Source organism: Mytilus trossulus, chromosome 3, assembly GCF_036588685.1.
Source record: "Mytilus trossulus isolate FHL-02 chromosome 3, PNRI_Mtr1.1.1.hap1, whole genome shotgun sequence".
In the NCBI taxonomy this organism is placed as follows: Eukaryota; Metazoa; Mollusca; class Bivalvia; order Mytilida; family Mytilidae; genus Mytilus; species Mytilus trossulus.
In genome coordinates this window covers 73,354,568-73,376,779 of record NC_086375.1, presented here as the reverse complement: position 1 = coordinate 73,376,779, position 22,212 = coordinate 73,354,568, and the positions used below count along the sequence as shown (strand labels likewise).

General features: G+C 31.1%; 1 protein-coding gene across 11 annotated transcripts in view; it reads left to right on the top strand.

The window, feature by feature from the left end:
* LOC134712359 (ankyrin repeat domain-containing protein 11-like) overlaps positions 1–22,212 on the top strand; it is a 60,411-nt gene that overhangs the window by 2,582 nt on the left and 35,617 nt on the right. For 8 of the 11 annotated variants that reach the window (XM_063573827.1, XM_063573829.1, XM_063573822.1 and 5 more), the window contains exons 2-7: positions 6,386–6,576; positions 11,732–11,951; positions 13,496–13,751; positions 16,185–16,208; positions 19,540–19,776; positions 22,116–22,190. In XM_063573827.1, coding sequence (XP_063429897.1) covers positions 6,386–6,576; positions 11,732–11,951; positions 13,496–13,751; positions 16,185–16,208; positions 19,540–19,776; positions 22,116–22,190 — 1,003 coding nt within the window. Of the gene's footprint in view, positions 1–1,034; positions 1,240–6,385; positions 6,577–9,992; positions 10,208–11,731; positions 11,952–13,495; positions 13,752–16,184; positions 16,209–19,539; positions 19,777–22,115; positions 22,191–22,212 lie in introns of those variants that run through there. The other 3 variants (XM_063573832.1, XM_063573833.1, XM_063573824.1) reach the window with 3 other exon arrangements.

The window sequence follows — 22,212 nt, the reverse complement described above, 5'->3', positions numbered from 1 at the left end:
TACAGAAGGGTACATAAACCTTAACAAGGTGATTATACTTTCAGTATCTGCCAGCTTCACTTTAAGCTACTTATCAGTGAGTTCTCATGTAAATTTTTCAACTCACAAACTATGCTTATGCAGATATTAACATTTGTTTTTAAAGTACCACGGATATATACCGAGGAACCACCAGTAACTATAACATTGCCTAAGTATCGTCTTTATATTTTTGGACTGCCATTTGATTTACTGGAATGGGCGGGGAAGGACAGGAAGGAAAAAAAATTGCAAATTGGACACTAGTATTCAATTTTACTGAGTGTTTATTTGGTTCATTTCTGTGGAGTCAATATTGCTTCATTGTAATCCATCCTTGTCGGGTGTATAGAGAGGAAGGCCACTTTAAGAGTTTGTTTATAAATGTATTCATAATAATTGAATAAGGAGAAGATGCATTTTCTGACCGACTAATCGTATAAGTTAACCTTAGAAATCATGTACACATTAAAAAGAATTAGATATGTTCCGACAGATTTTCATCAACACATTGTATTATATTTCACTGAACATTCCAAAACATATATACTTCTTCCGATATATTCATTGAAAATCTTTTCATAATGTGTAATAACTTGTGTATGGATTTTGAGCAGTCAGTCCATTTCTTTATGTAGATTTCTTAACGCTTTCTCTGTTATACAATCAATAAATCACATATTAATCAATTAGACTATACCTGCTTCAAAAAGGGTAATTAAAGTTTATTGAAGTGTTTCTTTACAGAAAGGTGCAATTGAGCACAGTACAATACACAATACAGGGAGGAAAAATAAAACGATCAATTATGTCCAGTCCAGATCAATATATAAAGATCTATCCCATAACAACTACTAATATACAATGAAATATGAACCGTACCCCTTTAAACTTAAACACAATGCACATTTTGTCGTTTACATATTTAAAATCCTGACTTGGTTTCCCTTTCTCTACACCCTTAATACTTGCCATTGTATTAGCATTATAGAGTGTCGTTTAATTTAACCATACACTTAAATTATTGTTTACAGGTCAATAACAAAATCTATAATTTGTCATAATAGATACGCGAAAAACACCTTTTTACCTTTATTTCGAGTTACTTGGATGTTGTTTTCGTTAATCATCGAAAAATGTTAATTAATCATTTATTTCTTAGTGAAGGATTACATTGATATTTTGGATTTCAACTAGACATAGTTTTTCAGATGACTTTTGGTAAGCCTTTGTTTAAATATATCCGTTAGCATGTAATCCATATTCAAATACATACATATATAGTGAAAGCTCTTGTATACTGTCTCTTTTGCGAAATGAACAGATTAAAAACTAGAAACTGTCTAATTCAACCAAACAGCACATGGCATATAAAACCGACAATAACATATATACATGAATTCAAGTTCCATAACCAAAGCATATAGTATCCAAAATTCGAACAGACATTATTGTGTGCCAATGTCATACTCATAATGCATACTATTGAGGATCCACCAACTTTAAAACATGGTATAATATAATCTGGAGGTATTACTTTGGTCCAGATTTATCTTAACAATTGTAACGCTACATTTAGATTTTTTAAAGAAAAAATTAATTCTTTTCGATTCCCCATTTCCATTCTCAATTTTATTTGTCGTACTGTCAAAGACATGAAAAGAACAGTCAAACCCCGTGTTTCAACGATCAGACAACACAAATGATATGTTATGTCAATAAAAATGATATGTCTTCACTATCATGTTAGCATGGTGTATGTTTTGAAACTAGTATAATATCATGTGAATTATTATAACTTTGAGAAATATCTGATTGATATATATATATATATATATATATATATATAATACCTAACATTACACATGATCCGACAAACAACTATACGAATGTTCACTCTCATCATAGAGTCTGTAAAACTATATCATAGTATAAAATAAGGAGATGTGGGTATGGACAACTACTTCTTGTCTAAGAGACCAATGACTTATAGGTTAACAGCCACATATAACCGTACAACCTCCAGAAATGATAATTTACTATAAAATATCCTGACATAACAAAACGTAAATAAATTCAGAAGAGAAAAACAACCGAACCTTATGAGGGTTAGCACAACAAACAAAAAACAATTAATATGACTTACAGCAATGCAAGATAGACAATGAATTACATGCTTTCCTTGGGACAGCTGCAGCCATTCTTAAAAGGAGCATTTTAGACCCAGGATAAGAGGGGGTTCCAACTATGTTTATGTCCCTATTCAAAAGCATCGATCGTAAAAAAAAAAGTGGAATTCCAACACCCGGACCTACTGGACCCCCTCTGTACATGTATACACAATTTGGCGTGGTAAAATATGTTTGTTAGTGGCTATTCAATAACCCGGGACAGCAGTGTCAGAACATAAGGAAGAAAATCAATTAAAATTGGCTGGACACATCTGATTGATTATTTGCACACACAAAAAAAAACAATGCTTAAAGCCTATCTCATAATAGTTGCAATTACTGAAAGCAAAGACAAAGCCAATAATAACAACCAATAAATCATGTATCCGAGATAAAGCACCCAACCAATGTAATAAGTGTAAAGATGTCATAAACATTGTAGGAAAACATTGCCTAATGCAATCCCATACTATAAGTATCAATCTGCAATTCTGTTTTGATTAGTTTTTAAAATTCATTTCTCGGTAGGGTTCATTTGGTCCTCTATATAAGAGGACAATAAGTATTATGGTACTTTGATTTCAAACCTCCCAGATCGTTTTCATAACGTTCCTCTTATCGCCTCCTGACTGCAGTCCATTCAATTTTTTTAGAGAGTTGTCGGTTCAATTCACCACATGTCCATTTATTACGACAATGATGAAGCAAGGTAACTCTTCATTATGACGATGTACATTTTAAAGGTTTACTACTATTTCACTCCCCTACAAAGTATAACAAAAAGCTCTTTGTTAACAAATTAAACAAAATTAGGATAAATGACATTAATCATACTAGAGACATTGAGTGTTTTAAATAATTGAATGTATATTGCAGTTTTATGGTTACACAACGGACCACTCAAATTAATACTTCTTTAAATCCAATTTCCCCCGTTTGAAGATTCCAACACTCTCTGTGCTTTAACGGTCCTTAACCATCTAGTGTACTACTAAATTTCTGCGCCTGCCCTTCGCAAACAATCCTTTCCCGAGTTGACTATGTATGAGGATAACGAAATCAGAGATTTATATTTTAATTAGATTGATAAACGTACGTTCCCCAAAACGATGTTCAATATTATACAAGTATTGGCTTTTGGTGAGGTTGATACAATACAATGCACTTTTGATTAGTTTGACACAATGATTTACCTGATATTCACCGAGGTCAAATACTTATGGGTACGCTTCACCTTTTCTAAATTTCTAAATCGTATATTATCCTTTCGTGATTTTTCTCGCGGTGAATATAGCGTCTTATCAAAGAAGACTCTGCCATTGCCTTTTTAACCTTACCGGTTTTGATCACAGTATACTCAAAATTTGTCTCAGAATATTTTTGTCCTTTCATACATTAATATAACCAGTTATATCAAGGTATATAGGCATTTTTTCCGGAAACAAGTGGCCGTGCTCTGCAGTCATGTTTCAGTGATCCCCTATATAATCCCTCATTGTCATTACCCAGTGAAGTGCGAGGTTTGACTAGTCACAAAAACAGGTTAAAACCACCATTTTTTCATAAAATGTTCTGTATCCGAATGGCAGTTGCTATCTTATAGTTTGTGTATGTTTGTGTTGCATAGTCGTTTTTTGTTTGTTCGTTCTGGGAACAGTATATCTAAATCATATATGTTTCTGGTTTGTTGTACTTCAGTTTTTCTGTTGTTTCGTTGTTTTCCTCCTAAAGTTAATGTGTTTCCCTAATTTCAAAAAGTTAAAAAAGAAGAAGAAAAATCATTTTTATAGTTAGTATGACCAGAGACATGCATTCGATTTTATCTTTTAGTTAAGACAATAGTGAATACCTGAGCTGAATACAATTTTTTTTAATCCTAAGCTTCCGGAAACTGTACCGGCAGTGCTTTTGTCTTTTGAAAAGCGCGGGAATTTTGACAACTGGATTACCAAATCTGGTAACCTACTCTCCTCAGCTCATGTTATCAGATACATAATGTTGTTCATAATACTAAAAGAACTTTTAAAAAGTTAGTACATACATATTGTAATATATGTACATAAAACCATAACATCTATTTGTCGTATAACTAAAACAATATGTCGGGAATATCAATTACAAAAGAAAGCTGAATGACAAATGTTCTTAGTAATGATTATAAGTCAAAATCTAGGACAAAAATAATTTATAGTGATCATTGTACAAACCCCTGTCTCTGAAAAAAAATCCTATATACCTAATGTCACAGGCCTCACTTAAAAGTTGTGTAGGCTTGACTTTTATCCCAGGAATAGATTACCTAAGGGGACGACCATTTGATATTCGAGGGGGGGAGGGCAGGAGGATTTGTTTTTGATCGGTTATTTATTTTTGTAAACTGAGAGGACAGATTATTCATTTTCTGCACTATTGAAGCAAGATTTTTCATTTTCATTAAAGCAAGGGACTGATGCCCTATTCATTTTCACAATTGTATTTATATATTTGATATTCGAAAACATACAATTTTTAAAATGTTTGTTAATAATGAATAATACATGTATAGTCAAGTTATTGTGTACCATTTAATCAAGATTAATTAATCATTATCCCCTGCAGAAATTTTAAGATTTAAGATTTTATTCATAACCTCAGACACATACTTGTGTACAAGAGGACAATATATACAAACATATTAAGATAATACATACCTGGGAGACATACAAACGAAACACAAATACATAGTATATTATAAAAGATAATTGGTATAATTTTATACTTTTCTTGACGAAATGTATCATTTATATTCCCAACCAATATACATTTTGTACATGTATTACAAACATTGTATTAAAGTTTGGTTTTGCCAAGCCTCTTTCTTCTTCCTGTTACGAGTCGAACTCTGTAGTAAAGTGTAATTGACTCTTTCAAAAGTATTGTCAACCATATATTGCTGAGGGGAGCGAGGCAAAATATTTTTTTGAAGGGTTTTGGAACCACTGAAGGCCCAAAAAGCTATAGACCTGCTGAGTTATTTATTTTCAATACATTGTAAGTCAGGTAATTTATTTTCAAACTACCAAAGAACAGACCATTTATTTTTGTGATTATCAAGGCTGAGTTATTTATTTTCAAAATCCTCCTGCTGTTTAACTTCCTGAGGTTCGTAACGCAGGAATCCAACAGATCTAGAGGCTTTTACTGTGGTCTGGTTTATATGTTGATTGTTCACGCCAAGACAGGACCTTGCTAATGTATAAAGTTAAACCAAGGTATTTCCTGCCTGGGACACTTTCAAGGATGTGGCTGTGACGATAGTAATCGCATATGATGGGTTTGCGCTACTTACTTATGGTACATTTCTGTGGGTGGAATGCCATTTGCCAATCCTTTTCCCATTTTTCTAGTTTATCTAGTGGGTCTCATTGGGGTCTAAGGGTGACGTGGGATTGACGATTTTTTGTAAGCGTGAAAAGTGAAAGTCGCTTTATTGTGGCATGAAAACGGGAAATGAAGTCCTGCGGGACACAGGAAATGACAAAAAATTGAGAATTGCTTACTTACATAGTGTAAGTCGGATACGGGAATCTGACAATTTAACAGTAAATGGGATCCGGGATCAGAACCCCCCAATTAGACCCCTATCAAGGATGTCTTGCAGCTTGGTGGAATTGCACACTAGAGTTAACAGATAAGAGGAAGTGTCACAGTAGACAAACAGAAAATTTGCAAGTTAATCAGGAGATATATCAAGAATTTTGTATTAAATGCAGACGCTACCCTAGAATACAAGAAAGCTAGCTTATGCAACTAGCTATGAAGTTGTTCAAAGAATGTTGATATTTTCAATAACATGTTAGAATTCTTGCAAAATACAAATGAAAAATACACAGGAAGATCATTAAATGCCATTTTCTGAATACATTATTGCATATATGTAATATATATAAAATAAGGACTTTTACTCAGTCAATACTTTATATATATGGGCCTGTAAGATTATATTGACTATCAGGCTTTGTCCTCTGTCAATATATTCTGAACAGGTCCATATGTAACATATTGACCTTGTCAAAAGTCCATAGTTGATAAATATATACAGCCTACAGGGCCAAATTATAAGTCTCTTTTTCATGAAACCAACAAAGCACAAAAATGTGATGAACTAATGTTATTTTACAGATATTTATGATGGCAGAACTTATGTTTTTTTACAGATATTTAACAGAAAAGATGGGAAAGGAACTCCTCCACTGGTAGCAGCTGTTCAACATGGACACGTAGATATATGTAATTTATTGATAGATGGTGGTAGTGACATCAATGCTTATGATAGTAAACTCCAGAGAAATGCTCTACAATATGCTGTTATAGCCAAAAGATTTGATTTATTTGAATTAGTGTTGAAGTAAGTAAAAATGTCACATGTTAATGAAGATTTCACAAGGATAAGAGGAATCCTTACCCCAAAATTTGACCAATGCCATGTTTCTCAGCACAAAGGTTGATGTTGATGAGGGGTTGCTGTATAAAAAACTACCTCTGCCTGTCTGTGCAAGTGGTGTTTAATTCAGAACTTTTAAATGTCTTGAAAAATATATTTGAAACCACATGTCTATGAATCTCACCACTAACAGAGTCACAGTGTTGCCAATAAGATTAGCCTGCAAGGTCAAGGTCACAAACAAAGTTCCAAATGTATAAATTAGTTTTGTTTAAAAAAAACTTTAATGAAACAATTTACTAGAAGCTATTGTTGCCTATCACAAGAAGGTGTGTCAGATTAATAAGGTTGGAATTTCAATCTGTGATGACAAGTTCATAAACTTAGTTCACCATTAAATACTTCCCTGTATTAAAATTACTAAATCAGAAACAAGTACAACCAATGCAAGATTAGCACAAACAAAGCCTTGAACTAGATCATAGTATTATAGTCTACAAAGTTAAAAAGTGGCTGATGTAGTAGATCACATAAATCTAGGCAAGCAACATAGAGCCTGTAGTTTATATAGTTAACTTTTTCATTGATGATAAACATTGATGTTTTAGTATTGCTTCCTTCTAACTTGTATAAAATAACCATGGTCTTGTCAGAAAAGATAAATATTGAAATTGGTTAATAATCTTGAGGCTACCAGAGCCTTTAGTATTATAATTGTACATGAAATCTTTTATAGCCATATATATTAAAGTAATTTTGCCAGTGCTAACAAACCATTATATTTTTTAGCTGATTTACTAAGTCAATAAAATTTCTAATAACTATAGACCTGATACTTGAACTAAAATTTAATCTTTTTAAACCTAAGTGAGATACCTCCTGACAAATGTTATTTGTGCATATTTATACACATTATTCGTACCATCAACAGCAAACTCGCAATGTTCCAATTTTAAATATGTAGTATAATGAAACCTTGTTTAAAACGATTTAGTATTAAGATAATATTGATTGCAGTTTATTCAAGGTTAATTAAACGTAATTTAGAAAATGAATAGGCATCATTGTCAAATTCAACAAGGATGAATTGCACAATACAATTAAGACTTTGATTTATTTAAATCTACTGATTAAAGTTGATGAATTTTAAATATTTTATTAAAAATAGTCCTGAAAGGTAATATAATTCAAAAAAGAACGTTTGCGTAACTTTGATGGTTTATTTACGCGCCTTTGGTTTCATGTTATTTCCAGAAGGATAGATTTGATGAAAAAATATTGGCAAATGAACAACACAAGTTCAGTGTCTACTTGCGGGAATTTGTTCCAAATTTGTATAACATGTTTAAATGGATCTACATACATATATGCCCTGGTTATAAATTTATTTTAATTGATCCCAGTAGATGAATGATGATTTAAAACAGTGATAACACTAGAAACTGGAACAGATCCATAGATATATCAATTGTGTTCCATAATTTTTCCATTTCATAATTTGATGAGTTTGTTATCATTGGTACAAGTTTTGAAGTATTCTTACTTACACAATTGACCCTAAACAAATTAAAAAACAATCCATACTATCTCACTGGGTTCTTAATGAACATACAATTATACTCTATTCTCTTGATTTCTAACTTTATGTCCCATTGACATAAATACCATGTTATTCATATGCCGTGGCAGACTTTTTGTAAGGGCGACCCACTGACTGATCTAAAGGGGACCTGCTCCAGTCATGCTTCAGTGATTCCCTATATGATCAACCATATTTTTCTCACAAAAGGGATGGCCCAGACCTCCCAGGGCCCCTGGATCTGCCTATGATGTGATAGCTTTTTTAGTCTCTAAGCCTTTGGTTGACATGGAATAATACATACTGCATCTCATGTCAATAAGTTGAGATGAAATGATGCTTATATCTTAATGTTTTTATCCTTATTAAGTGTTATTTGCAGATATATGGTAGTCTCTTTTAGATTGATCCACATGAAATGTGTAGAAATCAGTACAGTATTAAATCCATCCAAATATTAGATCTTACGTTTATCTTTGTTATATATTTATGTGAAAATCATAAATATTAGTAATTATCGCTATTTTATGGAATTTTCCTATGATTTTGCTGACTGATAATTTCCTTTCTCAGCAAAGTTGAGTGATAGGAAAAAATATTACTAGAAAAGGCATTGCTAATGCAATTGACAATGTCGTCAAAGGTAAAATATAGATAAACAGATCATCATTGGTCATCTCAACTCGATTGCTTTTCTCACTTTCGCTGTACTGCCTCAAGCGAGAAAATCAATCTCGTTGAGATGGTCAACGATAATCTATAAATATCTACCAAGGAAATGTTTAAACCTGCTGCATTTGTTTGCACCTTTCTTAACTTTTCTTGTTTGTTGATGTTGGTTATAAGTGTTTCTCAATTTTTGTTTACACTAGTTATATTGACCCTTTATAGCTTGATGTTTGGTGTAATCCAACACTTAGAAGTGAAGGTCGTACTTTGACATACAATTGGTTACTTTTTATACATTGTGTCTTGGATGGAGAGTTGTTGACCCTTAGTTCTTTTAATTTTTAGAAAAAATGTTTAAATCCATTTTGTTGTCTATTCATTTTTGTAATAGTATATACAACCATTTACAACATTTTGCAATTAAACAATATAGTGTTAAATATAAACTTTTTATTTTTAAATGTACTGTTGCAAAATCTCAAACATGCAGTTGCTTTGATTTATAATAGTCTGTTGTTGGAATTTATGATGCTGGAAAATTGATTTTGTCATTTAATATTGATCTTTAAAACCTAATTTGTTAGTGATAGTTTTTGAATTATAAAATGAATCAAAGTCTATTGTGACAACATTTACATCATGTGATTTTAACTGAAATTAGGACGATATTTTTTACCAGTTTCAATCAGGTTCCATTAAATTGTTTTATGTTGCAAGCACGTTTTAAATTTCAATGTAGACTTTGAACTTCTGATATGCTGTTTATACCTGAAAACAATGTGTATTGATTCACATGCAAATAAGAAGGTCTTGATGCTACTGGTACGGGATACATACTTGAAGTGGCATTCGATAACTTATGTCTATTGTTATAGTAAAATGAAATCACAACTACGAAAGAATTAAATGGTGTCCATGAAAATTGTTTAATTATGGTATTTAACAGGAACCCTACTTAATACCTATTACCAATACGGAAGATAAAAATCAAACAATTAAATATTTGACTTAGAACAAGACCTTTTAATACCAAAGATTGATTTACATATATCTCTTTGAATAGAAGGACGAAATGTATAGGTCTTCAGCTAAGTGAAACTTCCTATAATGATAATTCACCTATGATTATACCCATGTATTTTAAAACCATTCAGCTGTATTAAATCTGTGTTAAATGGCACAGTTTAAACACTCGATGCTTGACAGTCTATATTAACTGTTATGTTTTTGTCATAACATTGAAAATATGGACGTCGAAATGTACATTACAATAAGAAAAAAATATGGCTATAAACTTCTGTTTTATAACTGAATGGGATTGTTATGAATTATATATGAACTCACAAGGTAAGGTATAAATGATTTTATTGATAATATCAGAGATCTCTATGTAGAGAGTACATGTTTTAATATCAAGTTGAGAGATTGGTTTTAAGCCAATTTGAAGAATAATATTTTAGACCCACACATTACAAATATAACTTCATAAGACTATTATTGATATAATCTTATCCATTTAAATTAACTGCTTGGTCAGTGAGTTTAAAGTTGAAGCTTGTTAATGTCTAGTGTCTTTGATCATAAACAAATCAGTGTATGGTAACAGAGAGAAATATTTATTAGATGCAATCAAACTTAGAATAAGGCACCTATTGTTATATACAAATGTATATGTTTAGAAATTTAAATTTGAAAAAATATGAAAGTGAAAAATCTATTAAAATGATTAATTTATACACAGGTAGGTTATTATTCCTTGAAAAATAAAATGACTAATTTAAATCACATTTCAAATTATTTAAAGCATGTATTCTGTTGGCTGAATCTGGTAAGAGAGATGCTTTGTTTAAACTTGCATTTTTTATGCATTCATTTGCTTTTTATGGTTTTATTTTGATAAAAAACATAATTTAATAATTATAATCAATATGGTTTTATCGATAAAGTGTTAAATATTTATGCTGGAATTATATTTTATGAGTTAACTCTGCTTCCTCTTCCGTATAAATTGATGTTTTCCTCATCAGAAAGTACAATTAAATTAGAACATATTGGAATACTCAGTTTCATGGAACACTATTTTTTGACTGTAATATGATATAATAAATGTATTCTTAAGAAGTAAGAAATTAATTAAAATTTAACTGGTATTTCTTTTGGTTTTGCTTGATAGGTACCAAACAATTGTAACCTAACTATAACCCTTTAATAACAGACACCTTTCATTGTATGGTCTGTTTTTAAGTTTTCATTTAAAATACAGTGAAAGTGTAATGATCTCTAATGTAAAATCTTATAACAAAGAGTACCCAATGTTAATGTAAATTTTTTTACATTACAAGTGTCTATCATAAGTTAGTTCTGCTGTGCTATACATGAATAAGGTAGTAGAGTTTGATTTATCAACATGTTAAACAAAAAACAAAGACATTAATGATACCTTCCTTTAAGTCTTTGATTTAAGGTAATCTTGTTGAGATATGCATTTAGTATGAAATTGGGTGGCATCTCATGAGTTATGCCCCTTTTTTAACATAAAAATTGCTGTATTTTTTTTTTCTGACTTGAGTTTGCATCAACCAAATTTTATAACCTTATGCCTATTACATGTACTATTACCACAAAACACAGATATCTTGAAAATTGGGCAACCTCACTTGAATACAATTAGTACATTGACTCATGCATATTCACAAGCGGGGGCATCTGTGGCCAATAGACACATTCTCCATTTATTTATTGATAAATAACTAATATATATATTTTGTTTTGATTGTGATTTATTATACATGTACAATGATATTAAAGATTGGCAACTTTAAAAAAAAAAAAAGACTAGCACATATTATAAAAATTTTCTTCTATATTTAGACATAAGCCAAAATTAGAGCATTGTGATCACAAGGGGAGAACAATATTCCATCGTGTTTGTGTCATCCAGGAACCAAAGTATTTAAAGAAATTATTTCACAGTGGACTCTCTATCACAACATCACTGATGGATCAGGAGACTGACGATGGTCTTACTCCTGTTATTATATCATGTCAGAATGGAAATGCTGAACAACTCAAAGAACTGCTCGAAAATGGGGTTCGTCTTTCTTTATTTAGTGATTATATTATTTTCTGTCTTTTAAAGAATGTAAAAATACCTATTTCCAAATTTGATAGAAAAGGTGGCCTGAGGATGAGAAAATTCAAAGAAATAGTACTTATTGAAATACAGCATGTGTGCAGAAGCTGCCAACAGTTTCAGTTTAATAACTTATGAACTGATTAATCAATGTTTTTCAAATTTTAATGGGTTATTACTAAGGACAAATGGATTTTTAGTAGATATTCAATATTTTCACTTTGCATTCAGGATATATGGTCCTTAATAGATTGAAAAATAGCTACGAAACATGGAAAGTCAAACAGTCCTGAAAGTGCATTTACATAAGAATATATCCGTTTCATTCAAACTAGCTGCCCTCTTATGTTCAAAAGCAGTTACATTCAAAATACAGAAAACTGGGATTCAGATTTGTGAAATCATTTGTGAATACATTTAACTTATGACATGAGGATAGACATATAACAAGATTCAAATAACAAGTTTAAAAATACTTTGGAAAGCTGCATGCATTGCATTCTAAATGATTACAGGAAGTTGTAATGTTGGATAGATGATATTGATCGTCTTGAACTTCCTTTAGTTTATGTCTTTATACATTCACAAAAACATATAATGGTAGTCTCTTTTCTTGGCAATATGACATGTTACTTGTCATTATGAATGAAAATGTAGGATATACATGGATGAAACAGCAACCCTTTGACACATGAATGAAAAGACAACTAGAGGACAACATATTGTCCTTATGAACAGTATTTCAAACTCGAAAAACATTGCGAATGCTTAAAAAAGAGAATAACAAAGCACCACTGAATTCTCCAAATCAGAATAAAACTTGAAGATAAATCATATGACTATATGGTGGAGTTCAACTAGGATTTGTAGATGTATGCAGCTATATGTATCCTTGACCATCTTTGCTCTTTATGTAATCGCTGAACTTGTTATTTCTGGACCATTCACTCAATTACTAGTCGCGATACCAATAAAACAAGTCCATTTTCTTTATGTCCCATTTATGAGCATTATGTTTTATGGTCTGTGCATCCTTTCCTCTGTTCATTGTTCATCTGTCTGTCCCACTTCAGGTTAAAATATTTGGTTGAGGTAGTTTTTGGGGAAGTTGAAGTCCAATCAAATTGTAACTTAGTGCACATATTCCCTATTACATGATCTTTCTAATTTAAAAGCCAAATTAGAGATTTTACCCCATTTTCATGGTCCGCCGAACATAGAAAATGATAGTGCAGATGGGGCTGTCGTGTATTATGGACAGTCATTCTTGTTGAACTTATTTTGACATATTTGGCCAAACTGACTGCTTATATTGAGACATTATTTCAAAAAAAGCTTTTAGTAATACATGTACTAAAATAATAGTAATTTAGATTTTTGTCTAAATGGTAGCCTATGCTCCTTTAAATTTTACTGATTCACAGTGCTTTTTACCACCATAAACACTTTCCAAGTGAGAAAATGATCATTGTATGTTTAACAGACAATGATTTCTTCTTTAGGCTTCAGTTAGAACTACAGACAAAACTGGAAAGAATGCATTGCATTACTGTGCAGATAACTTAGAGACGCAATGTGCTGAGATGCTCCTTATGAGGGAGGAATCTCTCATACATGTACAAGATGAACAGGGATTCACTCCACTTCATATGGCAGTTATTGGCGGAAATGTACCATTATTGAAGCTGCTCGTTAGAAAAGGAGCAGATGTTAATATTTTAGATGCTGACGGTCATACTCCATCTCACTGGGCAACTGGTAGGTTATTTCAATGTAGAAATCTGTGTATTGTATATTAGTGTTATTTTCAATAATGTCATTTCATAAAAAATAATTTATGAATTAATAAGAACTATACAAATTAAGGTTATGATGTATAGCTTTTTGCAACATTAACTCTCTGCTGATCAACACTAAAGAACTCTCTTATTCACATTTTTCCAAAGTTTTTGATGCAAAATTCTACTTTCTTTGAAGCTTCCTTGCCAATAACTATTATTAACTATTGCTACCACTTTGTATGAAATAACAGACACTTAACAGAGTTGATTGGCACTGAGCATGGCAAAACAAAATTCTCTATCCATTTTTGTTCTAAATTTATTTAGCAATTTCCAAAGAACCAACCAATTTGACAGTGATTAATTAAAAAATTATTGGGGTAAAATGTTTTATGGAAAATTATCAATAAGTTTTAAATGAAAATTATTTGTAAAGTATCTCCTTGTATCAGTCAAGTTTGAACTGAATGCTCTGACCCCTGTTATATAGCAAGGTGAATGATGTAGGCTATTTGGAGCCTCCAGTTGTATATTTTTGATTTCTGACTGTTTAATGTGATCTTGTCTCTTGAAATGTTTACAAATCTTCAATAATTGTTTGTTATTCAACAACAAAGTACACTTATCCCAATGTTCAATACAAGTTTGTTTTGTATTAATATTTAATAACCAAATTAATATATGATGGTATTCATGTGATTAAATGTGCATAAAAATAAAGCTATACAAAAGCTAGTTTATAACTAGATACTAATAACCACATTTGAAGTCACAAAAACTTCTGTCATGCATACTTGCCAACATATTTTTCTGAAGAAAATTTTCATATATGTCTAGTTCAAGGCAATGGTTTGGAAAAACATGTGTTGTGTATCAAAAGTCTCATCAATTTGATATGGAAAGTTAACATTATGTTTTTTTAAATTTTATGTACACTTACTGGTAAAATTTATTTTTAATTATTGAGTGAATGAGATGACATGCATATGTAATTCTTCCCTTCTACTAGTTGACTAAAATGTGCTTTATATGTTATGATGGTATGATACTAAACCGTTAACGGGAAGGATTGTGCCTGATATTCATATGAGGAAATCACAATCTTTCAATCAGTTTAATTGAAGTCTGGAGCTGGCATTTCAGTTAACTGCTAGTAGTCTGTTGTTATTTATGTATAATTGTCATTTTGTTTATTTTCTTTGGTTATAACATCTTCTGACATCAGACTCGGACTTCTCTTGAATTGAATTTTAAATGTACGTATTGTTATGCGTTTACTTTTCTACATTGGCTAGAGGTATAAGGGAGGGTTGAGATCTCATAAACATTTTAACCCTGCCGCATTTTTGCGCCTGTCCCAAGTCAGGATCCTCTGGTCTTTGTTAGTCTTCAAGTCTTGTATTATTTTAATTTTAGTTCCTTGTGTACAATTTGGAAATTAGAATGGGTTCTTTATCACTGAACTAGTATATATTTGTTAAGGGGCCAGCTGAAGGACGCCTCCGGGTGCGGGAATTTCTTGTTACATTAAAGACCTGTTGGTGACCTTCTGCTGTTGTTTTTTCTATGGTCAGGTTGTTGTCTCTTTGATACATTCCCCATTTCCATACTCAATTTTATTGTTTATGTCATCAAATAATTTTACTATTCTAAAAGTTATTTTCATGGTTATATGGTTATTTACTGACCTAATTCCTAATAATGCTCTCAGTTGTTGCCTTGTCTGTCAGAATACAGTAATTGGGATTATATATAAAGTTTTATATTACTAAAGAAAGAAGACTTGGATACATCATTTCTAGTATACAGTTGTATTATATTCTAAAGTTTCTGTTTGGCAAATGTCAATTGTCAATGACCTCATATTCATGGTTCAGCTTAAAGTTGCAATCTGAGCTATTATTTTTGTTCAGTGGCCAGCTGAAGCACGCCTCTGAGTGCTGGATTTTCTCTCTGTATTGAAGGCCCATTGGTGGCCTTCGGATGTTTACTGCTCTTTGGTCTAGTTGTTGTTTCTTTAACACATTCCCCATTTCCATTTTCAATTTTATTTTTTATACCATTAATCAAAGTGTGAGGAAAAGTATGTTGATTTGGTGCATTTAATTAAGTTATTACCATTTACCAGGTCAATTATATACCAATTTCTTATTCAACTTCAAAGTGTGGGGTCTTATTGTTGTGAGTAATTGAATTAAATTACAATGCACACACAGAGAATAAGCAAATTTCAGGTTATTAACTAGTCCTATAGATTTTTGATGTTAATGACTGCAAAAACTTGTATTTGATCATTTCATTAGCATTGGAAATTGCAGGAATCTGCATATGAAATTAAAGATGTTGGCATATATGTATTCACAAATTGCATGTTTTTCACTAGAATTAACCAATAAATTGCATTCTAAAGGTAATCATCTTGAAGGCGTTAAAGGTAAGATCAACGATTTCCTCTTTCTGATTTCACACCTTACGCTATATTGTAATGTTTGATTGTCCTCCATTGATTCGTTCTGTAAGATACAATCGTTATAACATGTAACTAGGTGTGCAAAGACTCACAAGATTGCATGTTGATAATTTGTAAAGTGACTTTAGATTTTAAGATTTCCTGAATATGCAAATATAAAGTCTTTGAATCAACTTTTCTTTTTAGCTAATATCAATTGATCTTTTTTTAATTATTCAAACGTAAGAAATGTAAATTTACTAAAAGTACATACTGTTTGCATGGGAAATTATTTATGCTTAGAGCTTGGTTATATAGGGGAAAGAAATAGGAATTTAATGGATAAAACTATATATGAGACAAGAAGAAGGAGTGATGAAAAAAGGGGGGGGGGGGTTAAATGGTGAATAGTTTATTACATACTCTATTGAAATCTATAGTAAGGGGATCTTTAGATTCAAATTATCACTGACAATCAGACATTACAAATTACAGGCTTTATTGGGTCTTTTCTATTTATAGCATTTTATTTAATGTAGTCAGAATTTATTGTATAATAATTTTATCATTTTTATTCACTATTTAGTTCCTAGATGGTTTAGATTATGTGTTTGTAAATAATTAGCAGAATTTGTAGCTTTCCGTTCATTACTGGTTAGAATGTTTTAAAAACTACATCTTCTGGTAAATCTGTATACCAAATATGAATGAAGAGTGCAAATTGAGTTGATAAAAATGAGAAATATATATAATGTTTTGTCATGAGTGGTATTGGTAAACGTTTGGTCACCTAGGGTGTTTTTTACACATTATTTTGGTGTTGTAAATAATATAGATTTATAAGAGTTGATCATTCAAACATGACAAAGTAACAAATATGATGGAGTAACTATTTTTTAAAAGCAGTATCAAGAATATTTTTTTTTCTTAATTTTAGGATGTTCTAATTTTTACACTCAGAAAAGAAAACTTGTGTTTTTGTCAACTTTGACTTAAGATTTTTATACTGCTGTATTGTTCTGATAACATATTAGTACAGAAAAGTACAAGTCAAAGAGGTTAACCCCTTTGAAAGAAATATATTTTAAACCAAATGGCTATTGGCATTCTCATATTAAATATGGAGTAGAAATTATAACATCTGTTTAAATGTCTGAGGCATTCAGAGTTTGAATGTCACTTTGGTATCTTTAGCCTCTCTTTAATATGTATGTACACAGTAACAATGTAGTCAGACAATATTTAATCTTCAATATCAACATTAGATAAAAGAATATTAAACATTATGATCAATTAACTTTAAAATTTGTATCAGGTCATTGACTGAATCTATATTCTACTTGACTTTTTTACTCTGCCTTGTTAGTTAGCAGTAGTTCCTAATAACAGAAAAGATACCCATTTACCATAATTTCATGTAAACAATAAAATGAAGCCACCTTTCAGGCTTTTTTTTTTCCATCTGACATCTTTTTTATGATTCCTAGTTACTATCAGGAGCATGTTTTGTGGACTTGTTTAATTTGTCTCTTCTAGGTCATTATTTTTTTGCCATCACATTGTCAGTTTCTCTCAATTTAGAATCGTATTCAAAACAGTGTGGTCCTGGCCATTGATTGACGACCTAAATTATCTCATTGACTGGGACATATTAGGTGAACGTTTGTCGTAACAATCACTGCTCACTATGTACTTGTTAAAGACACTGAATCTGTGGGGTCACCAAAGGTTCTCAACACCTAAATAAAGCAATTCGAAAAAAGAAACCGGAATAATACGATGTGTTGATTTATATCAATAATATAAATCAAAATATAAAGGTTATTCCTGAATAATTTTTCGAATTATTTTATTATTAAAGGCTTTAAAAACCTTTGGTGACCCCACAGTTCAAATTCTATAATAAGTAAGAAGTGAGCAATGGTCGTTACATACAAACGTTCACCTAATCTGTCTCAGTCAATGGGATAATTTAGGTTGTCAATCAATGGCCAGGACCACACTGTTTTGAATATGATTCTATGAATTTTGAATATTCAACTGGTATCAATATTTGTCATTCTAAAATACAGTCAATTTTCTTTTTTATCATGATTGCATACATTCTAAAGAGAGAATAGAAAGAAACATTCTGTTGAGTTTACATCAGAAGGAGATGTTGGATATATGTTATTGAGACAACAACCTAACAATATAAACACTTAGGAGCCATCTAGAGATTTATACAATGTTTAGATGTCTATGTTTAGTCCTAGTCACTCTCAAATCTATCCAAGTTTCCAGTATAACTGAATTTTTTTTTTTACCAAATCACATATTAAAAAGAAGATGTGGTATGATTGCCAATGAGACAACTCTCCACAAAAGACCAAAATGACACAAACATTAACAACTATAGGTTGCCGTCACATGCCTTCCTAGAGATGTTGACAAAATTTAATTCAAAGCTTTCATAATGTTCACCCAGACCTTATATAGTTGAAGTATACTGCTTAACAACACAAGGTATTTGAGACTCATTGATTAAGTGAAAAATATTTGCAAAAATTTACTCTAAAACGACAAATATTCAATATAAAGTTATTGTTTGTACATTAAGCTGACATCATCGAAATTCGATAACATTTAAACATCTATAATCCTATCAACTGCACAGTAATTACTGAATGTTTTACATAATTCAAAGAGACAAAACCTTTCAAGATACAGTTATATTAAAAGCTTTTATCACAGACACATATTTTCTTATCATTCATTTGACAAATAAATTGGCTACCTTGCAGAGCACTCTAAGCTAATATGGAAATTTGTTTACTCAGGATTGTTTTAATATGGAAACATTTGACAATCAAACCTCTTAAGATTTGTAAATTGGTTTCATATTTGTGAAATTATCTTTGAAAATCCTTTAATCTCATTACTTCATTAAAATTGAAGGACTCCTAGTATAGAATACCATGCATAGGATGATATCCCTTATATCTCGGCATGTTTTATTTTACAAATTACATAACTACTTTGTCATCTTGATACCTCAGTGTTCAGACATACAAGTATACATTTCAATATTCCCACTTGCTGAATAAAATGTTGAACAATTTACAGCAATGAGAAACCTATCGAATTAAGTAAGTTAGGGTAGATGATATATCTGTCCTTATTGTTACAGAAGGCTGTAGATTATACCTCCTGTAGGTATCATTGCTGAAGATAGAAATAGACTATTTTTTCTCATGAAAAAACAAAAGGACATATTGCCATGAATACCAGGTGAAATGATGTTTTGAAAATATAAAGTTTTTTCTTATTTTTTCAGTATGTACACATTTAGAAATATTAGATGTTCTCATAGAACAAGATGCTGAGTTGTCAAAATGTGACAATCATAATGCCTACCCTATCCATTACGCTGCACAGATGAATGGACGAGACAATGGGCACTCCGATGCTAAAATAGGAGAGAAAGTTCTGAAGAAATTATTGGACAGTGGTATACCATGTGATGTTTTAGATAAAGATAGACGTCAGCCTTTGTTATGGGCTGCAAGTGCAGGTTAGATATATAAAGATATTGGAATACATCAAGAAGACCATAAATAATCCTTAAAAACACAGATATGTGGAAATGGGTCTTCAACACAGCTAGAAAATCCTGCATCCTTAACAAAAATGTGTACTAGTTCAGTGAAAATGAACGTCATACTTCACTCTGAAAATTAAAAAAAATAATAATCAAAAACATACAAGAAATATCATGTGTAATGAAACTTTCCATGATGAATTAGAAAAAAAGAGAAATCTACTTTTTGCTCATTATTTCTAATTTATACATGACAGTGTATAGAATTTTAACAGATCATTTTACAATGCATTAATACCAGACAATATGAAATAAGAGAATAATCGACAGCAGTATTTAATTTATTGATTTTCTACAATTTATATGCTATATGAATTTAAAGTTGGGCATGTTACCATTGGCAATGAGACACTCATTAAAAAGGTTTCTGATCAAAACAACATCTAAAATTATACTGCATCCTTTTAAAGGGTCTATATGGGGGTAGGTAAAAGAAGAAGTTAAAGGAAGTTAGGTATTATGAGAAGCAAAAATAGTATACAACTTTCAAAGCAAAGTTGACTATTATTGATTATTTATTGTTTCCTTAAAATCCTGTGGCAAATATTTCATGAATATTCAGGTCAAAAATATTACATTTTTTTTTCGATTTGATACCCAGAAAAAGAATCACATCTTTTAATTTTTTGATTATTTGCCTATCCAAGACTTGAAGCTCATAATTGCTTATTGCTTTTGTCAAACATTTTAATTGGGAGTATAGCAAATCTGGTGTTTGTTTCAAGTGTTTGTTTGTCTATCTTGAGGTTATTTGTTTTCCACTCATGACAATTTATATCTGGTACAGTAATATGGTTTCTCATTTATTGTTCAAGGTCGTATGTGACTTAAATGTATTTATCAGTTACTGGTACTTTTTGTTATTGTTTTGATAATGGTAAATGAAATTTTAAAATGGTGGGGATAAAAATGAAACAAAAATTTGAGAAAGTAAGCAAAGGAGTAGGTCCAGTAAGGACCCTTTTTGGCCCCAAAATACAGCAGTTTTACAAAATTGTTAAAATGTAAACTTTTAGTTATTTATTGGACAGAAGAATGCTTTTGCTACATAAATATGGGCTGTTTTTGACAATACAATACACATATATCGGGTAGTAGCACCATTAAGTCATGCTAAATAACTGAAATCTCCACAATTCTAGCATTTTAGTTAAATTTTAGATGGTTTCCGTGTAATACGAAAGTGGCCGCATTCGTGTTCATCCTTGATATTGAAATGTAAGCTGTATTTAATGATAATACATAAGATAAATAAAGGTTGTGAATAAACACGGATGCAGCCACTTTCATTTTTGACAAAAACCATCTGAAAAGTGACATTTTTCAGCATATTTGGTAGATTTTTCATATTTGAACTTGAATCGGATCGTTTTTAATGACTGAATCAGTAAAAATCTTTCACATAAACTAATTGAATCAAATGAAATAGACACTTTTAAAAGTGTTTAAAAAGTGGTCAAAATCTTTCGTCAGATGGACCTGAAATTTGAGGCCAAAATCGGTTCTTACCGGACCTACTTCTTGGGTGAGGAGGGTTGTGCAATAATTTCCACATTTGATGTATTTTACATACTATCCTAGGAGTATTCATAAATTTACTCAAGTATTCAGAAATGTACTGAAGGTTGGTGTCTGTTGAAACATTAAAACCTGCTGCATTTGTGTGCACCTAAGTCAGGAACCTGTTGTTCAGTGGTTTTGGGTTGATGATATGGTTCATAAGTGTTTCTCGTTTCTTGTATATACAGATTTAATAGACCATTGGTTGTCCTTTTGGATTGTTTTACCTTAGTCATTTTTGGGCCCTTAATAGCTTGCTGATCCATGTTGAAGGCTGTTCTTTGACATATAAATGTTTACTTTTTATACATTTTGACTTGGGTGGAGATTTGTTTCATTGGCACTCATACCACATCTTCTTATTTCTATCAAATATTCATAAATGTACTTGATTATTTTGTTATAATTGGCCATGTCAGCTCAATTGTAAAAAAAATCAGCACCTTTTTTGGTGGTTTGAAAGTGATAATTTTTCAACTAATTCCATCAAATGATCATTTTATATTATTGAAATATTATCTATAATTCGATAATATAGCTATAACTTTTGTTTAAGTATTAAATTCTTCCCAATTTCTGTACTTGTATATACCACTAAAAAGTCAGACTTCTTTTAGTATATAATGTCTACTTCAAAACTATTTGATCTCTTTTCTACTATAAAAAATGAAGATTTGTTCTTGTTTTCACAGGGAACTCTGAATCCTGTAAATTATTAGTCACTGCAGGCGCTGATGTTAATTCTACAGATAAAGATGGTCTTACAGGTATGATTTCAAACAGAATTAT